General features: G+C 42.8%; 1 protein-coding gene across 2 annotated transcripts in view; it reads left to right on the plus strand.

Annotated features, from left to right (window-relative positions):
* The window catches only part of RAB5C (RAB5C, member RAS oncogene family), a 44999-nt gene that overhangs the window by 16260 nt on the left and 7149 nt on the right, over nt 1-21590 (plus strand). For both annotated transcript variants that reach the window (XM_043962901.1, XM_043962903.1), the window contains exon 2: nt 19659-19921. In XM_043962901.1, the coding sequence (XP_043818836.1) occupies nt 19756-19921 (166 nt within the window). In that variant the 5' untranslated portion in view covers nt 19659-19755. The remainder of the gene's footprint in view (nt 1-19658; nt 19922-21590) is intronic.

The following is a 21590-nucleotide window of genomic DNA, read 5'->3' on the forward strand; positions in this document are numbered from 1 at the left end:
CCTTCCCACCTGCATGATCTTTATAATTTTGTTACATTTACTTTTTATTTTTTGGTGTATCTTTCTATTTACATTACAGTAGTTACTGTATATATTGTTTTCTTGGCTCTGCTGAAATCACTCTTCATTGGTTGGTGTAGAGCTTTCCAATAGCACAGTAATTTTCCATAACATTCATGTACCACGATTTGTTTAGCCATTCCCCAGTTGGTGGGTATCTATCTGCTTTGTTTTCAATTCTTAGTTATCACAAGAAGTGCTGCTTTAAGTATTTTGGAGTATTTGGGGACTTTCTTATCCATGTCTTCTCTATGGTATTAACCTAGTAATGGAGTTTCAGGTTCAAAGGGTATTGCCTTTTTAGTTACTTCATTTTTACATAATTCCAAATTACTATCCAAAATGGATGTACAATTTCACAGATCCACCAACAATGCATTACTCTTCCTGTTCTTCCACAATCCGTCCAAAATTGTTGCCATTTGTCATTTTTGCCAGTTTGCAGAATGTGAAGTGAAAGTTGTTGTTTTGGTTTCTCTTCCTATTGGTGATTTGGAGCATTCTTTTCCATGGTTGTTAATAGCTTGTAATTCTTCTGTGAAGATGTTTGCTCATGTCCTTTGACCATGTGTCTTCTAAGGAATACCTTGTGGTCTTACATATATATTTCCATTATCTATATATCTTAAATACCAAACCCTCATCCAAGAAATTTGATACAAATATTTGTTCCCAGTTGACCACTTCTCTTCTTATCCTAGAAGCATTAATTTTGTATGTGCAAAAGCTTTTCAATTTCATGTAATTAAAATGATCTGTTTTATTTTGTAACTGCCTCTGTTTCTTGTTTAGTTAAGAATTCATTCTTATCTCACTTATAGCTCTGAAAGGTGTGTCACCTGCTTCTATACTAATTAATTTTTTTTATGGTAAGATCTTTGATATTCAGGTTCCACATCTATTTAACAGTGATCTTTTAATCGCCTAACCTGATGATCTCATCCTTATCCTCCTTGACTAGTCTGCAGCATTTGACACTTTCTTTTCTGAGGCTTGATGACATTATTCTTTCTTGGTTCTCCTACCTGTTTCTTTCTTTCTTTTTTTTCCCCAATCTTAATAGTATTTCTCCCCCAGTTATATGTAAAGATACTTTTCATCATTTTAAAAAATAATATTTCGAGTTCCAAATTTTTCTCCTTCCCTCCCTCCTCCTCCAGACAAAGAAATCTGATATAGGTTATATATATACAATCACATTAAACATATTTTCACATTAATCATGTTGTGAAAGAAGAATCAGAACGAAATCTCCTACCCATTTTGATCATTCCTTTTTAGTCACCTTTGCTTAGTTCATGTTCCATATTATATTCCTTAAGTTATACCCCAAGGCTCTCTCTGACACCCCCCTTATCTTCTCTATACATTTTCTCACTTGGTGACCTCATCAGCTTCTGTGGGTTTAATTATTTTTTCCTTGCAGATGGTTTCCAAATCTATATAATCAGTTCCCGCGTCTCTCCTGAACTCCGTTGACACAACTCCAACTGCCTGATAGACATTTCAGACCAGTGTCCCAGAAGCCTCTCAGATTCACGTCCAAAACTGAACTTAACGTCTGCTCAAAACCTACCTGCTTTCCTAATTGCCCTGCATCTGTCAAATATACTACCACTTCTTGCAGTCTTGTGGTGTTCTTGACTCCTTTCCTCCCCCTGAATATCCAGTCGGTTGCCAAATCTTGTTGTTTCTACCTTCACAATATCTCACTCATCTATTCCTTTCCCCTGCTGACCTCCAGTCTTTCATCTCCAACTGCCTTTTAGATAATCTTGAACTGGATACTGGTAGACAACTAAAACTCATCATCTCCAAGACTGAACCACCCCCACCCCCACCCCCGCTTCTAAACTTCCATATAAATGTCAAGGATGTCTTCCCAGTCCCCCAGGCTCATCTAGGTGTCATCCTCGACTCCTCTCTGTCACCACCCCTAACCCTTACCTTCTAGCTAATCTGTTACCAAGGCCTGTTGATTTCATACTTGCATTATCTCTCATATTCATCTCCTTCCATCACCCTGGGGCAGGCCCTCATCTTTTTACACCTGGACCACTGCAGTAGTTGTTGTTTTGTCTGCCTTCCATAAACCAACCCATTCCGGTCCATCCTCCAAAGTGATTTTCCTAAAGCATGCCACCTCCCTCTCTTCCCCTTCCCAATAAATTCCAGTGGCTTCCTGTTGCCTGAAGGTTCGAAGCTCTTCATAAACATAGCGCTCCCAGTTCTGTCTTTCCAGTCTTATACCTTAACCTCCCCTACCCCCAACATACTCTGAGATCCAGTGACATTGGTCTCCTTGCTGTTTATTGAACATTTTTCAGATCCTGGAATTTCCACTATCTTCTATGCCTGTGTTGCTCTCCCTCTTCATCTCTCTGCCTCCCTTCAAATTCTGGCTAAAATCCCATCTGCTACAGGAAGCGTTCCTAATCCCTCTTATTTCTAGTGCCTTTCCTTTGTTGATTATTTCCTCTTTATCTTGTCCCTAGCTTGTTTGTACAAGGGTGTCTACAGGTTTCTTCCCCTATTAGATTGTGAACTCCTCAGAGGTCAGGGGCTCTTTTGCCTTTCTTTGAATCTCCACTTAGCAGTACCTAGCATATAGTGGGTGCTTAATAAATGCTTATTGAGGGCAGCTAAGTGTTGCAGTGGATAGAGCACTGGCCCAGGATTCAGGAGGACCTGGGTTCAAATCCGGCCTCAGACACTTGACACTTATTAGCTGTGTGACCCTGGGCAAGTCACTTGGCCCTTATTGCCCCTTTTTTTTTGGTGAGGCAATTGGGGTTAAGTGACTTGCCCAGGATCACACAGCTGGTAAGTGTCAAGTGTCTGAGGCCAGATTTGAACTCAGGTCCTCCTGAATCCAGGCCCAGTGCTCTATCCACTGCACCACCTAGCTGCCCCTCCGCCTTGTTTTAGTTCCTATCGTTCCTATCCTGATAGTTGTGTGTTTTCATAGTTATATAAGCACTAGCCTCAGTTCTGTAAATATCTAGGGCCCCATCCTCCTGAGCTTTGGGTTTCTTCCCATCCCCATTTTTGTCATCACTGTCCAAGTTTTGTCAGAAGGTTTGTGGAAATGGCTTATTGCTGGCTTGGATTGGGCATGAGATGGGGAAAAAGAAGTGAGATCCCCTCTTTGAGGCTCCTGTCCAGTGACCAGAAAGTTAGAAATGATTACTGCTATTGGCCAGGCCTTCCCTGAGAGCTGGTCTTTCCACTGGGGCCCAGAAATGAGGAAGTTAGGATTAGGGGAAAGGATGTTTTGACATCTTTGTGTTGTCAGGAGGCTGGGGCAGTGTCCTGGAAAGCCGTGGCTCCATATCTCAAGAGATTGTTCCTCACTTTACCCTGCTTGGCACCTTTCTCGGTGTCACACCGATTTTCAGGCATAAGGGAAATCTTCACAGAGATCAGTTGTGTTCTGTCTGCTTAATTTTGGCAAAACTCCAGGTTCAGATTTCCCTGTGTGTTTGGTAGCTGCATGTTTGGTTTGTGTGAAACCTCTGCACATCTGCATGCTGGCTTTCCTTTAACTCCTCCATGGGAGAGTGGTTTAAACCACTCTGCTCAGTAGGCTTCAGGAACCTAGCCTCCAGGAGTCACCATGTAAAGGAGAATTTTTTTGTTTTTCTTTTTGCAGGGCATTGAGGGTTAAGTGACTTGCCCAGGGTCACACAGCCAGTCATTGTCAAGTGTTCGAGGCTGGATTTGAACTCAGGTCCTCCTGAATCCAGGGTCAGTGCTTTATCCACTGTGCCACCTAGCTGCCCCCAAAGGAGAATTTTTGAATAGCATAAGACACTGTTACAGAGCAAGGCATTGGGCAGGTTGGGGGTCAAGGATATTTATATATATCTTCTCTGAAGGGGGACAAATGTGTTCAATCTCTTATCATGGGTACATCTTTTCAAACAATTAGTCACTCTTATTCCCTCTCAAAGTGGGGCCTTTGCTAAGGTTATATGTCAGTTGTGATTCTCTTCCTAGTAGTAGCAACCCCTACCTTGCAAGGGTCATGTACTCTTAAAACTCAGACAGTGAGTATCCATAGCAGACTTCTCCTCTGTTCTCCGGACCAGATCTTCTTGAAAGTGGTCTATGAACTTGTTTTTTGATTACTTTGATAACTATATTTAAGAATAACTGACTTCTTTTGTCAATCAATCAACATTGTTAAGCACTGATTGTGTCAGGCACTTTGCTAAGTGCTGAGGAGGCCATTGGCAATGCTATGTATTTTATGCATTTTAAAATGTGATGGGGGAGGGGCGGCTAGGTGGCGCAGTGGCAGAGCACCGGCCCTGGATTCAGGAGGACCTGAGTTCAAATCTGGCCTTAGACACTTAACACTTACTAGCCGTGTGACCCCGGGCAAGTCACTCAACCCCAATTGCCTTCCCCCCCAAAACCCAAAAAACAACAAAAAAAAATGTGATTGGGGTGGGGTGGCAGCTAGGTGGCATAGTGGATAAAGCACTTACTAGCTGTGTGACCCTGGGCAAGTCACTTAACCCTCATTGCTCCACCAAAAAGGGGGGGGGGTGTTCTGAGAAGAGGGCTATAGATATCACCAGACTGCCTAAGGGGTGTAGAACACAAAGGTTAAGAACCCCTTTTCTAGAACTACCCCCCTGGGGGTTGCTGGGATGTGTGACCTGTCAGTTTCTAACTAGCTGAACCACCTGATTCCATTCTGTCAGAGACCTTGTTTTGTGGGTTTTCCTGAATCCCAGGTACATCCAACAATTCCCTCTTAATTTTCCTTTCCCTCTGATTTTGTCTTGCAAAATATGCCTATACTGCCTACAGCACTCAGGACATAACTTCCTTTTTCTCCTAGGTGACTTTGTTACTAAAACTTGAATTGTAGTTCTGAATATTGCTGCTTGGACCAATCCTGACAGAAATTAAAGCACTGAAACCCACAGTCAAGTTTTCATTTTAAACAATAAATATGTCCTTAATATGCACAACCATCATACTTCTTTACATATACCCTTAATGTCTGATTGCTTTGGTCCTCTTCATTTGTTTCTAATGAGTTAGTATTTTTTAATTGCCTTTTAAAAAGATCTTTTGTTTCAGGGGCCTGTCCCCCCTGCCTGTTAGGAGAGAAGAAAATAAAAACTAACTATACATATAATAGGGATTGGTTTCTTACCACTTCTCTGAGTTTTCATTATGTTGGATAGAAATTACGTATTTGCATTGTTTTTGCTCAAGATTATTAAAAATCAAAGTCCTTTCAACTAGTGCGTGTAGGGATCTCCAGAAGAGTACAAACAAAAACACATTAGTGACTGATATCCTTAACATTTTTCCTTTGGTTGTAATCACCATGAGAGCCACTTTAGGGGGAGAGAATTTTTTTCTCATTTAATAACATCCTTTGATTCTGTAGAGTTTGGAATCTGGTTAGAGGAACAGGCAGCCCCACTTGACCAGTCTGTTCTCTATTCCCAAATGTAAGTGAGGGGCATTTCCCCCCCTTTTCTGAAGAGCTGTGCTCTTCCAGTTGCATAAATAAACTCTCTCTCTAGCTGGCCTGAGTCACTAAAGTATTCATGACATCCCAGCTCAGCTTTCTTCACCCACCATTGGCCTTTGGGACTGTCATATCCCCTCTAGGTCCTTTTACTTTTGCTCTCCTTGAATTGATGAGTTGTCTATATCTCCTTGCCTCCCAGATCTTGCAGTATAAACTTCCCAGCAAGGAACATTTTTTAACTAGAGATTTGTAGTGAATTGACAAGTGCCAAAGATTGTTTCTTCTGGCTCCCTTTTGGTGATGTCACCTGCTTCTTGGGCTAGGGTGGGTCTCTCTAAGTGAACTGTTTTCTCTTAATCAGCTGGTCATGCAGCCTGTAACAGTGCCCCTCAGCCAAAGGAAGCCTATGAACCAGACAGAAAATTTGAAGGAGACACTCAGACCAGAATCACTAACCCGTTAAGCAGAAAGAGTAATGAGTGCAAAGTACATGAGCTCTTTGAATTAGGGAAAAGAGAATGAGAATTAGGAAGTAAGGGAGAGATACAACCTGCCAACAACTGTATCTAAGATTAGTTTTGCTTTTGGTTCCTTAGAAAAGAGTAGGGTCTTGAGAGAGATGATGGGTACGTCTTTTTATCCATTGGGAAATATGGGCTGGGAAGGATTCTTCCAAAGCTCCACTCTGGGGTGTCTCAGTATTACCTCGGAATTATGTGAGTTTGTTGACTTATGGTTTTGTGGTCAGCAAAATTTTATTTTTGGTCCAAGAGCCCAAGGCATTAGGAGTTTGCTGCCCTCTGATCTAGCAGGTTTCTTTCCAGTTCAGTACTGTTGTTGTTTTAAAATTGGGTATGCTGTAGAAGGAATTCTTTTTTTTTTCTGTTCTTTAAAATTTTTTTAAACTTTTTAAAAATGTTGAGTTTCAAATTCTCTCCTTACTGCCAGCCCCTTCTCTGTTCATTGAAAAGGCAAGCAAGGGGCAGCTAGGTGGCGCAGTGGATAGAGCACCTGCCCTGGAGTCAGGAGTACCTGAGTTCAAATTCAGCCTCAGACACTTAACACTTACTAGCTGTGTGACCTTGGGCAAGTCACTTAACCCCAATTGCCTCACTAAAAGAAAAAAAAGAAAGAAAGAAAGGAAAAAAAGGCAAGCAATGGGGCAGCTAGGTGGCACAGTGGATAGAGCCCTGGCCCTGGATTCAGGAGGACCTGAGTTCAAATCCAGCCTCAGACACTTGACACTTACTAGCTATGTGACCTTGGGCAAGTCACTTAACCCCAATTGCCTTACCAAAAAACAAAAACAAAAAAAGAAAAGGCAATCAATGATATCCCATTATACATAAGAAGTCATGTAAAATGTATTTCCATATCAGCCATGTTGCCAAAAAAGGCAAGAAAAATAAAATGAAAAAAATATGCTTCAGTTTGCATTCCAAGCTCACCAGTTCTCTCTAGAGGTAGTTAGCATTTTTTATCATGAGTCCTTTGATATTGTCTTGATCACTGTATTCATCAGAGCAGCTAAGTCTTTCACAGTTATCATCCTTACAATATTGTTGTTACTGTGTACAGTGTCAGTTCATAGAAGTCTTCCCTTATATCACAGTGGTATTCCATCTCAATCACAACTTGTTCAGTCAGTCCCTAATACAGTACTATTGCTGAGCCTCTTTTTGCCCTCTTTGGGCCACACTTCTGTTATTGCTTTTAGTGCCCAGAATTCCCCTAAGCAACCATGGGTAGATGGGACATGATAACCATTTGAGAGCTGCTGTGCCCCTGTTCTCTTTTATTTACCCCACCCACATCCCCAAAGTTTACTACTTACATGGCCTTTTCAAAGGTTTGGCTTTTGCAAGTCTTTCTCAGTAGAAAGGGGCAAGCAATGCAGCCGTTTTCCTGCTCCATGTTTCACTAGTGTCCAGTAAAGGACCCACTATTCCTTTTTGTAACTCCTTCCTGACCAAGCAAGGATTGTTTTCCTGGGGTAGGAAGTGGAAAGTTTGAGAATGAGGGTAAAGAGGATATCTGGCAACCGGGTGAGGTAAGTGATGGGTTACCCATTTATAGATTAGAAAACCGAGGCTCGGGGCAGCTAGGTGGCGCAGTGGATAAAGCACCAGCCCTGGATTCAGGAGGACCTGAGTTCAAGTATGACCTCAGACACTTGACATTTACTAGCTGTGTGACTCTGGGCAAGTCACTTAACCCTCATTGCCCCACCAAAAAAAAAAAAAACCCACCAAAAAAAACAAACAAAAAAAGAAAACCGAGGCTCAGAAAAGTTGTGATTCCCTTGTTCCTCAGCTAGTACAATTCAAGACTTTCCTAATACTGTCTTGCTATGCTCTGCTATTTCAAGCCTTGGGCTGATACTTTTTTCACTCTGGAAAATTGTGGGGAAAAAAGAATGCGGGCACTGTGGTATAGTAGAAAGCATGCTGAGTTTTGTTTGCCCATATGCCATGGGTGAAGAAGTTGGATTCCAATTCTAGCTCTCTGCCCATCTACTCTCTCATTTGTAACAGACGGGGTTTGACTAGGTTGGTTGTAAAGAACTTCCTAACATTTATTTAGGGTTGTCCAAAGGTGGGTGAGCTGCCTCAGGAATTATTGCCTCCAAGATCAAAAGCTTCTCCCATCAGCTTTTAAAGCCCTTCCCAGCCTCTCATTCCAGTCTGGCTCTACATTGCTCCCCTTCCTGCTCTCTGCCATTTAGTCTTTGTTTTGTTTTTTGTTTGTTTGTTTGTTTGTTTGTTTTTGCGGGGCAATGGGGGTTAAGTGACTTGCCCAGGGTCACACAGCTAGTAAGTGTCAAGTGTCTGAGGTCGAATTTGAACTCAGGTCCTCCTGAATCCAGGGCCAGTGCTTTATCCACTGTGTCACCTAGCTGCCCCTCTGCCATCTAGTCTTACTGGCCCTCTTGCTATTCCTCACACATCACACTCAACTGACCATGGTCATTCCTGGAATACAATCCCTCCTCACCTCTGCCTCATAAAACCTCTTCAAGACAAAGCTCAACCACTAACTTTGACTTAAGCTTTTCCTCCACTCTCAAACTATTTACTTAGTATTTATTTGTATTCTCTTTTTATTCAGGTAGTGCTGATATGTATTTATTTGTCTCTGAGAATGTCAAGCTCCTTGAGAGTAAGGATTATTTCATTCTTTGTATTTGTGTTCCCTATGCCTAGCACTTAATTGAATCAATCCTTGCTGGGGGTGGGTGGGGAGTGTGTGGATTTCTACCCTAACTGATGTTGTAGAAAGGATTCTTGGTCAAATTGAGGTTGCAGTAAGTGGTCTATGAGTGTGCCTTCCAGTTTGTGCTATGATTTCTATGATTACATCACTAATACCCTGTCCACTCTAAGTTCTATGATCTCATGAATTATTTGCACTTGCCGTATCACCCTAGATAAATTTGGACCCTCTTTTCCTTTTGGTTGTCAGAAGAAATTAGTTAGGCTTCATTAAGGTTATTTGCTGCCCCACCTCTTGCTTAGGGAGAGATGGAGTCATGAGAAGTCACAAGACTTTTCCACCTTCTCCTGAATGGAATCACTTTTATCATCACTTGGCTCTGAGGCAAGCAGGTGCTCACAAGACAGGGAATACCCTTCTTTCCCAACCTGTCAGGTGGGGGTGGGGAAAACACTTGGAGTCCTGGGGGATTTATTCTAGGCAGTCCATGACTGGAAGGCTTCCAACCTGCCCTTCAAGGCAAGAACCACTTCCTTGGTGATTGCTGTCTGAACATTTGACTCCTCTCCTCACATGATCCCTAGGTGGTGCCAGGAGAAACCACGAGGCAGTAGATCATAAAAAGTGCTGGGTGTGTGTGTTTGTCCATGCTTTCAAATGTGTGGATTTAGCCGTGGAAGGCTGTACAAGGGTCCAGAGAGAAAATGCAGCCAGCTGCTTCTGCGCTGGCTGAAAGGATGCAGGTAGCCCAGAGCAGTGGCAGGAGGCCTGGCTTTAGCATCAGACGAGCTCAATGTGAATCTTGACTCAAACGCTTATAATAAAGCATGTATTAAGTGCCTAGACAGATCCTGCTCTCAGGCCATTTACAATCTTTTTGAGAAACATGTGCATATGTGAGCATATACAAGCTTGGTAGGGAGGGGGTGCTTTGTGTAGCCTTAGTGCCTGAGTGATTCTTGGAGGCAGAGCTGAGGGAGGAGTGACTGCCAAGCATGGAGGATGACCAGTGCAAAGTCTGGAGGATGGAGGATTTGTGTATGAGGAACAGAGAGGTCACTTGGACTGTTGACCACTGTAAAGTGTGGGAAGAGGACTGTTATATAATGAGGCTGGAAAGAGAAGTTAGGGCCAGATTATAAAGGCTTTAAAAGCCAAAGGAGTTCCTGTTTTATCTTACGGAGCCACTGGTTTTTGTTGAATAGTAACATACATTTGTACTAACGGAAATTCACTTTACCTTCTTGTGGGGAGGATGGATTGGAGTGGGGAGAGATGAGAGGCAGGGAGAACAATCAAGAGGCCATTTTGATAGATCATGCAAGAGGTTGATGAGCACCTGAACTTAGGTGGCGATCGAATATTGAGAAGGGTTTGGATGCGTGAGATGCTGTGGAGCTGTAGAGGCAGCAAGATTTGGTGATTTATCAGACATATAGGGTGGGCGAGAGTGAAGAATTGAGGAGTTATCCAAGGTTTTGAACCTGGGAGACTGGAAGAACAAAGGTACTATCAACAGAAGTAGGAAATTTTGGAAGAGAGGTTGGTTTGGATGAAAGGTGAACTCAGTTTGGGATATGAATCTGAGATGTTTCTGGGATCTTCAGTTGGAAATGTCTAATAGGCAGTTGGAGGTGGGTAAATGGACTTGCAAAGAGATGATAATTAAACCCATGGGAGCTAAGTATACTAAGAGTATAGAGAGGGGCAGCTAGATGGCGCAGTGGTTAAAGCACCAGCCCTGGATTCAAGAGTACCTGAGTTCAAATCCAGCCTCAGACACTTGACACTTACTAGCTGTGTGACCCTGGGCAAGTCACTTAACCCCCATTGCCTGCAAGAAACAAAAACAAACAAACAAAACAAAACAAAACAAGAGTATAGAGAGAAGTGGGTCCATCAGGACTGAACCTTGGGACACACTCCACAGTAAGTGGGTGTTGTATAGATGATAAGTAAGAGGAGTAGTCAGACAGGTAGGAGGAGAGCCAATAGTGCAGTATCATGAAAACCTAATCAGGAGAAGGTAGTCAGTAATAGAAAGATCAAGAAGGATAAGGATTACTTAAAGGGCATCAGATTTGGCAGTTAAAAGATCATTGGTAACTTTGGAGAGAAGTTTAGAGTTTGGCTGAGGGACAGAGAGGGGGACATGGAAGAGTCTGGTTTAGGGTTTAAATGAGTAAGGAAGACTTGGGCAAGTTTACTGTTGTTGTTTGTCCTTCATTTTCATTTGTTTGTTTTTGGTTTTGTTTTGGGGGCAATGGGGGTTAAGTGATTTGCCCAGGGTCACACAGCTAGTAAGTATAAAGTGTCTGAGGCCAAATTTGAACTCAGGTCCTCCTGAATCCAGGGCTGGTGCTTTATCCACTGTACCACCTAGCTGCTCCCTTGTCCTTCATTTTCTTTTTTTGTTTGTTTTTTTTTTTTTTTTAGTGAGGCAATTGGGGTTAAGTGATTTGCCCAGGGTCACACAGCTAGTAAGTGTTAAGTGTCTGAGGCCGGATTTGAACTCAGGTACTCCTGACTTCAGGGTCGGTGCTCTATCCACTGCACTACCTAGCTGCCCCCCTTCATTTTCAAAGAGGACCATGACATCAGGGTGATGTCATGACTTGCACTGAATTGGATTTGAGTGAGGAAGGGCTGTTTAAGGTCACCAGCCTCACCCTCTCCTCCAGAGCCATCTGGGTCCAGTGGCAAGATATACATCAAGACAATTGGAGATGGCCCCAGATGTTTAAGGCAATTGGGGTTGAGTTGCCTAGGGTCACACAGTTATTAGTAAGTGTCTGAGGTGATATTTGAACTCTTGACTCCAGGGCCAGTGCTCTATCTATTGTGCCACCTAGTGTGGGAATTTATTTTGATTTGTGTGCCCTGCCTTTGGGCTGAGATTAAAAAGCCTTAGGCCCTCAGGGGTTTTTTCTGTGTAAGAGAGGCTGGTGTTCCCTCCCCCTCTGCTTCAGCTGAGCCAAAAAGGCCCGTGGACTTTATGGGATCCCAGGTCAGATGGCTGGGGGAAAAAAGCCCCAGCTCCCTATGCCCTGAGGGGGGCTGCCTCGAAATCCCAGGCTTGTCCTGCCAGGCCCTAGCATAGCACGGGCCCCTTGAGCCCTGCTGGGCACAGCCCTAGTGCGGCCGGCGGATTAGCTTGGCATGTGTGGGGGCGCAGGGAGCCCGAGGTTTGAGGAGAGAGAAGGAATATATATACAGGGGAGAAGACAGTGAAGGGGGAAGCCAGAAGATTAAGGAGATAGAGGTTGGAGAAGACAGACAGGGAGGCTGCTAAAAAGTCACTAAGGAGACTGAGGCTACATAAGGAGGGGGAAGACAGAGAAAAAGCTAAGAGCAAGGAGTCTGGAGGATGCCGGATGACTTAAGAGAATGCAAGGAGGTCTGTAAGAGAGAGATGCAGGGGTTCAGCATAGCAGTACAGAGAGGAAAGTTAGACGGTAAGGGGCTTTGACAAAGTGAAAGAGGCTTGGAGTTAGAAGAAAAGAGCTGAGCAGTGAAAGTGAAGGGGAGCTGGAGTGAAGGAGAAAAAGAGTGAAAGTTGGAGAAATCTGGAGCATACCCTAAGGCAAAAGGCGGCAACAGCCCTTATTATATTAAAAGCAAATGGGGGGCAGCTAGGTGGCACAGTGGATAAAGCACTGGCCTTGGATTCAGGAGGATCTGAGTTCAAATCCAGCCTCAGACACTTGACACTAGCTGTGTGACCTTGGGCAAGTCACTTAACCCTCATTGCCCCATAAAAAAAAATTAAAAAAAAAAAAAGCAAATAGGTTGTATAATTTGCATTTCTTAACCCTTATCTCTTACATTTATTTTTATAAATAAATTCTGCTTTGATTATTTAGTTAAGAGGCTTCTTAATTTGCTTATCAATTTGGGAGTGGAGCAATGTGGAGAAATTTTATAAATGGCCCATATTAAATTAATAGCAGTCAGATAGCCAGCCAGTCAAAAGCCCCCAGATTAGTCCTCTATTCATTTCTCTTCCAGTCAGATTAGGCCCAAGCTAGTCAGTTAAAATATTCTTACATTTGAATGGCAACTGAGGCAGGATTTATGGCCCAATTATAATTTTTTCTAAAGTTATAATTTTTTATAAGTCCAGTTATAAATTTTTTCAGATTAGGATTAGATATAGTTAATATTTTTCTTTTACACTAGCTGCCCTGGAGGAAATCAGTTGGGGAAGAATAAATAAATAACATGTTTGTAGTATACCCAGTCAACTTGGTTGGAAGACTTCCTCCAGCTTGCCTTCATGGTGTGCACATAGGAGGAGAGGAGGCAAATGGTAGAAGTAATCCAGAGTTAGGGTTGAGCAAGGGGCTCAAAGTAATAGGACAGAGTGGACAAGGGATTCGGGAGTAGACTGGAGGGAAGAAAATGACGTCAGAGCAGTGGTAGTGGCCTGAGAAAAGTGCTTAGAGAACACGATGGGAATGAAGATTAGGTTTAGGAGAATTAAGGCACAGGGAAAGATGGAGAGTTTTCGGGTCGGACAAGTTAACCTCTCTGGGCCTCCATTTCCTCATCTGTAAAATGAAGAGCCTTGCACTAGGCCTCTAAAATCCCTGCCAGGCTCTCAGTCTATGACTCTCTGTTCTCTAACAGTATCTTTTTGATGACACTTAAATGGGTTTTTAATAAACTAGGAAAGAGGATGAAAGAGCTGATCCTTTATTGAGGGTTTGATAGAAATGACAAAGAAGGAAGCTATTCATTTCTCTCCCTCACGTAGCTTTCAGATTTGGTTGTATTAGCTAAGTGGCCGTCACCTCTGGCTTCTTGCTTTCTATACAAATAAAGGTTTCTAGTTAGCTGGGGATTTCCTCTTCTGTCCTAAAAGGTCTCTTGTTACCAGATTACATGGTCAATCTTGTCAGTTCTTCATTACCTGGGCTTTACCGACTTTGTAGATTATCTCTTAACAGTTGTTTAACATTCTTAAATATTTCTTCTGACTATCCCACATATTGCTGAGTAACTTACCTGTGTCAGTGTATACTGAGATAGTTCTAATAGCCTGAGCCAAACCTAATTGGACTGATTCATTTGCTTCCTTCTCCCCCCCCCAAAAAAAACCCCCATAAAACTCAACTTGGTGAATTTTAAAGTTAGATAAAAATTATTTTGTTAGTTAGACTACTATTCCCTTACAACAGCAAAGAGAATTCAAAGATTCCCCATTTTTTTCCTTCTGAAATAGGTGGTTTATTAAAAACCAACAGCAACAACAAACATCTCTAGGATATATTCTTTAAACATGTATAGGGGGCAGCTAGATGGCACAGTGGTTAAAGCACCAGCCCTGGATTCAGGAGGACCTGAGTTCAAATCCCGTCTCAGACACTTGACACTTACTAGCTGTGTAACCTTGGACAAGTCACTTAACCCTCATTGCCTGCAAAAACAAAAACAAAACACAAACCAAATAAACAAAACATGTATAGAATATTTAGTATTCTACTAAGTATGAAGGAGAAGGAATATGAGGAACAAGAAACATGGGCCCTGCCATCAGGAAACTTAATCGTTTAGCTGGGTCAGATGTGGGATTCATATCTACCCTAGGGACAGGAAGACTGGGAATCCTATTCTTGGATTCTTTCTTTATACTAGGGACCCTGACCTCTGTTCTGGAATGTAAGTAGTGTGAAAAAGTTCAGTATCCAGAAAGGCTACATACAGGTTTTTTCCTCCCAAACCAGTGAATCATTTTTCCTAAGGCTGCTTTCAAAAAAAATCTGTTGAACTTGAATATAAAAGATTCTAGACCGAATTACCCTTGCAAGAGTTTCCCTATTTTTCCTAGCAACATGCCCCTTATATCCTCTACCCATAATTTTCAATTTCTGCTTGTCTGGGGCTTATTCTCAGCTTTCTTCAAACACCTAGCTCTCTCTTATCCTTTTAAAAAAACACAGTTTTAAAAAAAAAAGCTTCACTTGACCTACCATCCCTTAAAGCTACCATCCTATAATTCTCTTCCTTTTCCCAGCCAAACTCCTAGAAAGCCTTGATATACCTGTTGCCTCCAGTCACCACTCAATCTGACTCCCATTCCTACCAGGAAACTGAAACTACTCTGCAACCATTAGCGATCTCTCTGTTGCTATATGCAGTTGCCTTTTCTCAGTCTTCTTCCTTCACTCTCTGTGGCATTTGACACTGACCACCCTCCCTTTGTAAATATTTTCTCTTCCCCTGCCTTTCAGAATTCTGCTATATTTTGATTCTCTTCTATCTATTCTTCTCAGTCCCCTGCCCCCTAACCATGGATACGATCCAAGGCTCTGTTTTATCTGGCTCTGTTCAGCTATATAACTGTCATTTTTAGGCAAATGACTACCGTATCTATATATCTAGCCTCCTCTTCTCTCTCAAGTCCATTGGAAAATTGCCACTTGCCTGCTGGATAGATCTCCTGTGATGTTCCATGGGTATCATGGCTAAGACTACTTTCCCCCTAAAACTCCATAACTGCCAAATTGCTATTCCCACAGGGCAGGTGTGACATGGTCACTTCCCACTCAAGAAGCTTCAATAGCTTCTCATTGTCTCCAGGATAAAATACAGCCTCTTCTATCTGGCATTTATAGCCTTTTCTAGTTTGGTTCCTGCCTCTCTTTCTAGGCCCCACTCACCATGTTAAATGCCTCAGCCAAAGTGTCCTACTTGCTATTCCTCATACACATTGCTTCCCTTGTTGCTGTGTTTTTGCACAGGCTGTCTGTCTCTCAAACCTGGAATACTAACCTCTTTTGAATCCCTAGTTTCTTTTAAGGTTTGGTTCAAGTGCCACTTCCTGCAAAAATCCTTTCCTAATACCTGCACTTATTAGTTTGCCTCCTCCATCCCTGTGTTATATTGTGTGTGTGTGTGTGTGGTAATTATTCATGTATGAATGTGTTGTAACTTTCCACCCCCCGTTAGACTATAAGCTTCTCAAGAGCCTGGACCATTTGACAGTACTTTTTGTATTTATGTCCCCAGCCCTGACACAGAGTTGTTTGTTTAATAAATGTTTACTTGCTTAATCCAGAGACAGATTGGGGATGGGCAGCTTCTTAGGGTAGAAGCATAAGGAAGCATACTTTTTTGTTTTGTTTTGTCTTGTTTTGTTTTGTTTTGTTTGAGGCAATTGGGGTTAAGTGACTTGCTCAGGGTCACACAGCTAGTAAGTGTCAAATGTCTGAGGTCGGATTTGAACTCAGGTACTCCTGACTACAGGGCCGGTGCTCTATCCACTGCACCACCTAGCTGCTCCCGGAAGCATACTTTTTAATACTTAAGAATTCCGTACTGGACAGTCTTCTGCTCCAGGGTATATGGGGCTTTATTTTGTGATTGGTTCTATGCTGTGAAAGCTTGTGGTCTCTAATGAACAGTAACATAGGCGCTCCAATCATCTAACCTCACCTAGGAGCTATGTGCCTCCTCTGGGCTTGGGGAGTGACAGGAGCCTTCCTACTGCTCTTAGCTCTTTAGGCGACCTTGGACTCACTTATCCAGATGTGATTTAAGCCTTGACCCTAGAAAAGTGTCTTAGTGTTCCCCATCTATTTGCCATAGCCTAGGCTACAAGACAACTAATGTCCTTTGACCAGAATGCTAGAGAAGTATCAGAAGTGTCCGTTATGTTGAGATGGGCCTCTTATTTAAAAGATGCCTAGAGTGATTTTGATCTATAATGCATAAATATTCTTTTCAACAAACTTTTCATCGATGCATAGTAGGTATTTAACTAATATTCTCTATTCAGAGTACTATGCTGGTGTGGAAGAGATATAAGAGTTAGCTGAGAGATTCCTTGCCTACTCTATAACATTTTGGTAGGGAAGTAGGACACTCAAATCTTAACCGCTTTCAAACTTGGGACATGTCTAATTGAGACCTTAAGTAAGTGGCAATCTGGAGGGATTTTTGGAAATATGCTTCACATCCCTTTCATAACTTACCCCTTTCCCCGGAAAAGAAAAAAAAATATTTCTAACTTCCTGTATTCATAAGTGTCACTCCCTAGAACACTGGTTTATGTTGAATCCTTACTATTAGAGTAGTATAGTTCTTGCAGTGTCAGATTCTTGCTTCCTACACTTCCACTCCACCCACCCACCTCCTCCCCATTGCAGTTCTGTGCCTTGGTTATGCCTGTGGAGAACAGGAACCCAAATCCTCTATATAAGAGGAGGATTGGTAGCAATTTTGACTGCCAGTCAAGCTCTGAATTGAATATGTATGCATCTTTGTGATTGAGAATGTGTGAAACTTTTGGCCCTTCTTGCATTTAAGAGAACTGGGGGGGAAAAAAAAGAGAGAACTGGGGAAATGGTGCTCTGAGTATATGGAAATGGGAAATGCAGTTTTCACCCTGGTTCCCCACAGGCTGACAGGCTTTTCTTTCAAGTGATTAGCAGACATCTTAACTAATACTGTAGTACTTACTCCTATTGAGAGTGAATTGCTTATATCCATGATGGTTTATTCCATTTACTAGTGTATACTGCCTTCAGATAGTGCCTAAAGTAACGGAATACCAAAGGGCTTTTTCTTGTAGGACCCAGTTCAGAGGCTGGTATTTTCTGTGAGGTGGTTGAGGAGGTAGGTGGTGCAGTGGTTAAAGCACTAGACCTGGAATCAGGAGGATCTGAGTCCAAATTTAGACTGTGTGACCCTGGGCAAGTCACTTAACCCCTTTTTGCCTCAGTTCCTTCTTTGTAAAATGGGCACACACTGGATAAGGATATGGCAAACCATTCCAGTATTTTGCCAAGAAAACCCCATGGACAAAGTCCACACAGTCATGTAGAATCAGGCATGACTGAACACAAACAAATGGCAGGTGGTGGGCTGTGATTTTATATGGTGAACTGAATCCATGCCTCCAAGGACCATGTTGTAGCATAAATTCAACAACTGCTAAGCACTGTACTAGACACTAGGGATGAAAAGACAGACTAAATATTTCCTGCCCTCAAAGAGCCTAAGTAGGAGGAACAATATGTAAACATATAAAACACAAAGTATATACAGAATTAACACAAAACTTCCTGGGGAGAAGGAGAGGAGTATTAACAACTAACTGGTGGGATCAGGAAAGGTCTTTTGTAGGAGGTTGCACTTGAGCTGAGCCCTGAAAGGAACCAGGAGTTACAAATGGTCTGGATCAGGAGGGAGAGCATTCTAGGCATGGGAAATACAACTGCTATAACGTTGGGAGGTGGAATATTTTCCCCTGGAAACTACAGGCAGGCCAGATGGTAAGGGAAGTAATATGCACCAACTATGGAAAAATATGGTGGAGCCAGAACGCGAAGGGCAGTAAATGCTCAACTGAGGAGTTTGTATTTTGTCCTCAAAGTACTAGAGAGCTTCTGGAGCTGCTTAAAGTTGTGAATTCCAAATTCTGTCCCTCCTTCCCCCTCCCTGAGGCTGTAAGCAGTCAGATATGGGTTGTACATGTATGATTATGTAAAACATTGCCATGTTAGTCATTTTGTATAAGAAAACTCAAAGAAAAGAAAAAATGAAAGAAAACAGCCTGCTTCACTCAGTGTTCAATCAATATCAGTTCTTTCTTTGGAGGTGGGTAGTATGCTTTGTCAGTCCTTTGGGATAGTCTTGGATCATTGTATTGCTGAGAATAGCTAAGTCATTCACAAGTCTTCATCAAACAGTATTGCTGTCACTGGGCACATTGTTCTCATTTCACTATACAGTTCACATAAGGTTTTCCAGGTTTTTCTGAAATAGCCCAGCTTGTAATTTCTTTTCTTTTTAAAAAAAATTTGGGGGGTGGGGCAGTGAGGGTTAAGTGACTTACCCAGGGTCACACAGCTAGTAAATGTCAAGTGTCTGAGGCTGGATTTGAACTCAGGTCCTCCTGAATCCAGGACCAGGGGTCTTATGCACTGTGCCACCCAGCTGCCCCATGTCATTTCTTATAGCACAATAATATTCCACCACCATCATATACCACAATTTGTTTAGCTATTTTCCAGTTGATGGCCATCTGTTTGATTTCCAATTCTTAGCCATCACAAAAAAAGCTGCTATAAATATTTTTGTACAAATAGGCCTTTTTTTCTCTTTTTGGGGATGTTTTTGGGATATAAACCTCGAAGTGGTGGTATTCCTGGATCAGTGGGTATGCACAGTTTTATAGCCTTTGGGGCATAGTTCCAAATTGTTCTCCAGAAAGGTTGGATCAGTTCACAGCTCCACCAACAGTAAATGTGTTTCCTGGAGCTTCTTGAGCTGGGGAATAATACAGTCTCCCGTTTTAGCAATATCAGTTTGCCAGTAGTATGAACAGCTTTCTTCAAGCTTCCACTCAGATGTCCCTATCCTAATTTCCTCTTCTCCACCCCAATTCCTAGTGACTTTTCCCCTAGAAATGTATATGTACTTTGTGTGCAATTTATATTTACTTTTCTTTCTTCTTGCAGTTTCCCTTCATTAGAATGGAAAGTCCTGGAGGGCAGATAGAATTTTGTTTTCTTTCGTTTCTCTAGTTTGGAGCACAGTGTTTTCCCATGTAGTAGGTACTTAAATGTTTAAATGAACTAGGATGTAGAAGCAATATTATTTGGAGAGCTCCAAGGTTAGGAGTCAGGAAAGCTGGGTCTTCTGGTTTTTCCTTCCCTGAAACTCAGTACCACAATTTTTCCCCATCTGATAATGCCTAGTGTTCTCTGTCTCTGAGATCCGATGGAGACATGTGGAGTGTAAACTTCAGAAATCTTCCAACTCCAGGGGTGATTATCTGGGGTTTCAGAGCAGACATCCAGGGAAGAGGAGACTCTAGAGGAAGGGATTTCGTGAGTAGTCTTCCTTTGAACTAACTCCTTTCTCCTCATCTCTGCAGTTGGAGGCCTCCTCTCCCCACTAAGTGCCTCTGCACTCAGTATTGGCCTCCCACCCCATCCCCCACGCTCATTGGTGCCACTGCTGTGGGACGGGCCATGGCGGGTCGGGGAGGCGCAGCACGACCCAACGGACCAGCTGCTGGCAACAAAATCTGCCAGTTTAAACTGGTCTTACTGGGGGAGTCAGCAGTGGGCAAGTCAAGCCTCGTCCTCCGCTTCGTCAAGGGACAGTTTCACGAATACCAGGAGAGCACAATCGGAGGTAAGCTTGGACTAAGGGGAGGTGACTGGGGATCTGCAGTGGGAGAAGGGAATTTTCAGGGTGTCCAGTAACCAAGTAAGGAGAATACTTTTGTGGGAAGGAGACTGCTGCTTACTTTCCCGGACCTCACCCTTTATGCCTCTATTCTACCAGCCGCCTTAGGCCCACTCTAGACCTTTCCATCATGCCCTGGATGACCCTTAACTTCAGTTTTTCACAGAATCATTTGGGGAGCTATCCCTGAGGTTTGGGGTGAGGGAAAACATAGACACAGAGGAAACAGAGCACTGCGCAGCAGTAAACAAAACCTTTGTATGAACTAGAACAAAGTCCCAAGGGACCCTATTTTGAAGAACTCTGGCCAGGACTAAGCAGGATGTACACAGACTGAAAAGTGTTCTCATTCGTTCATGCAACAATCCTGGGCTGGAGATTGAAAGAGTAAGATAGAATCCCTGTTCTCAAGGAATTTATACTCTACTTTGTATAATAGTGATGTAGATTTTATCTTCCCTTCTAGATTTTAGGCGTCATAAAACATTTGGATCAGGTCCAAAGAAAGTAAACGATGCCTTCCAGTTTGGTGGGGGAGTTAGGGGAACACTTAATGGAAGAGGTGGGTGGTTTTTATGGGCCTTGAAGAATGGGCAGCTTTTCATCAGGTGGAAGGAGATAGCGATTCCTTTCATGAGGAGTGAGTTGAACAAAAGGGCAGTGGCAGGAAAGCCCTGGAAGGGATGTTTTCTGGGATTGAGAGTTTAGTTTGTAATACATAAAGGGGAATAGCATCAAGTAATGTTGAAAAGAAGTTGGGCCTACCTTGTAGAGGGTCTCAGATGGCAGGCTGGAGTTTGGCTTTCATTTTGTAGCAGTGGGGGGCCATTGAAAGTTTTTGAACAGGGAAGTGACATCATCAGACCTGGGCATTGTGGAGATTAATCAGCCAGTGGTGGGATGGATTACTGTGAAAAGAAACTGGACACAGGGAGACCAGTTAAAAATGCTCTTAGAGAAGTCCTAGGATTTAAATAAAGCCAGAAGGGATATCAGAGAGGCCATCTGGTCCAAGCTCTTCATTTCACTGATGAGGAAACTGAAGGCCTGGTGAGTGGTGAGGTGAAGTGACTTCCCCAAGGTCTCACAGGTTGTAAGCATCAGAGGAGGGGTTTGAACTCAGGTCCTCTGACTGCACAGTCAGTACGGTTGCCCCTCCACCAAGCTGCTGGCCAGTGAAAAGCCATGAGTGCTGAGCTAGATTCCTGGCAGTAAAAACGGAAAGGCTGTGAGTGAAGTGGAATCAGTAGGACTCCTCAAGGAGATATGGGAGGAGTCAGAGCCAGCTGAGGTTAGGAGCCTGGCCTACTAAGAGTAATGATGTCATTAAGAAAAACAAGGAAGTCAGGTAAGGACAAAAGAGCCGATTTTAGGAGGTGATTTCAGTTCTAAATCTGCTCAAGCTTATATACCAGTGGAAGATAGAGGGAGAGATGGCAAATGTTTGGAAATATAGGTCTGGAGGAGAAATAGGTCAGTGCTAGAGGCAGATTTGGAAGTCTGCTCCTTTGAGGTGATAGCTAAAACATGAGCATGGAGCAGAGCAAGGGAGAAGAGATACAAAGACAGAGCCTTGGTGTGTGCTAAACTAGCAAAAAAGGGGTCAAAGGCTCGT

This window comes from Dromiciops gliroides, chromosome 4 (assembly GCF_019393635.1).
Source record: "Dromiciops gliroides isolate mDroGli1 chromosome 4, mDroGli1.pri, whole genome shotgun sequence".
Taxonomy (NCBI): domain Eukaryota; kingdom Metazoa; phylum Chordata; class Mammalia; order Microbiotheria; family Microbiotheriidae; genus Dromiciops; species Dromiciops gliroides.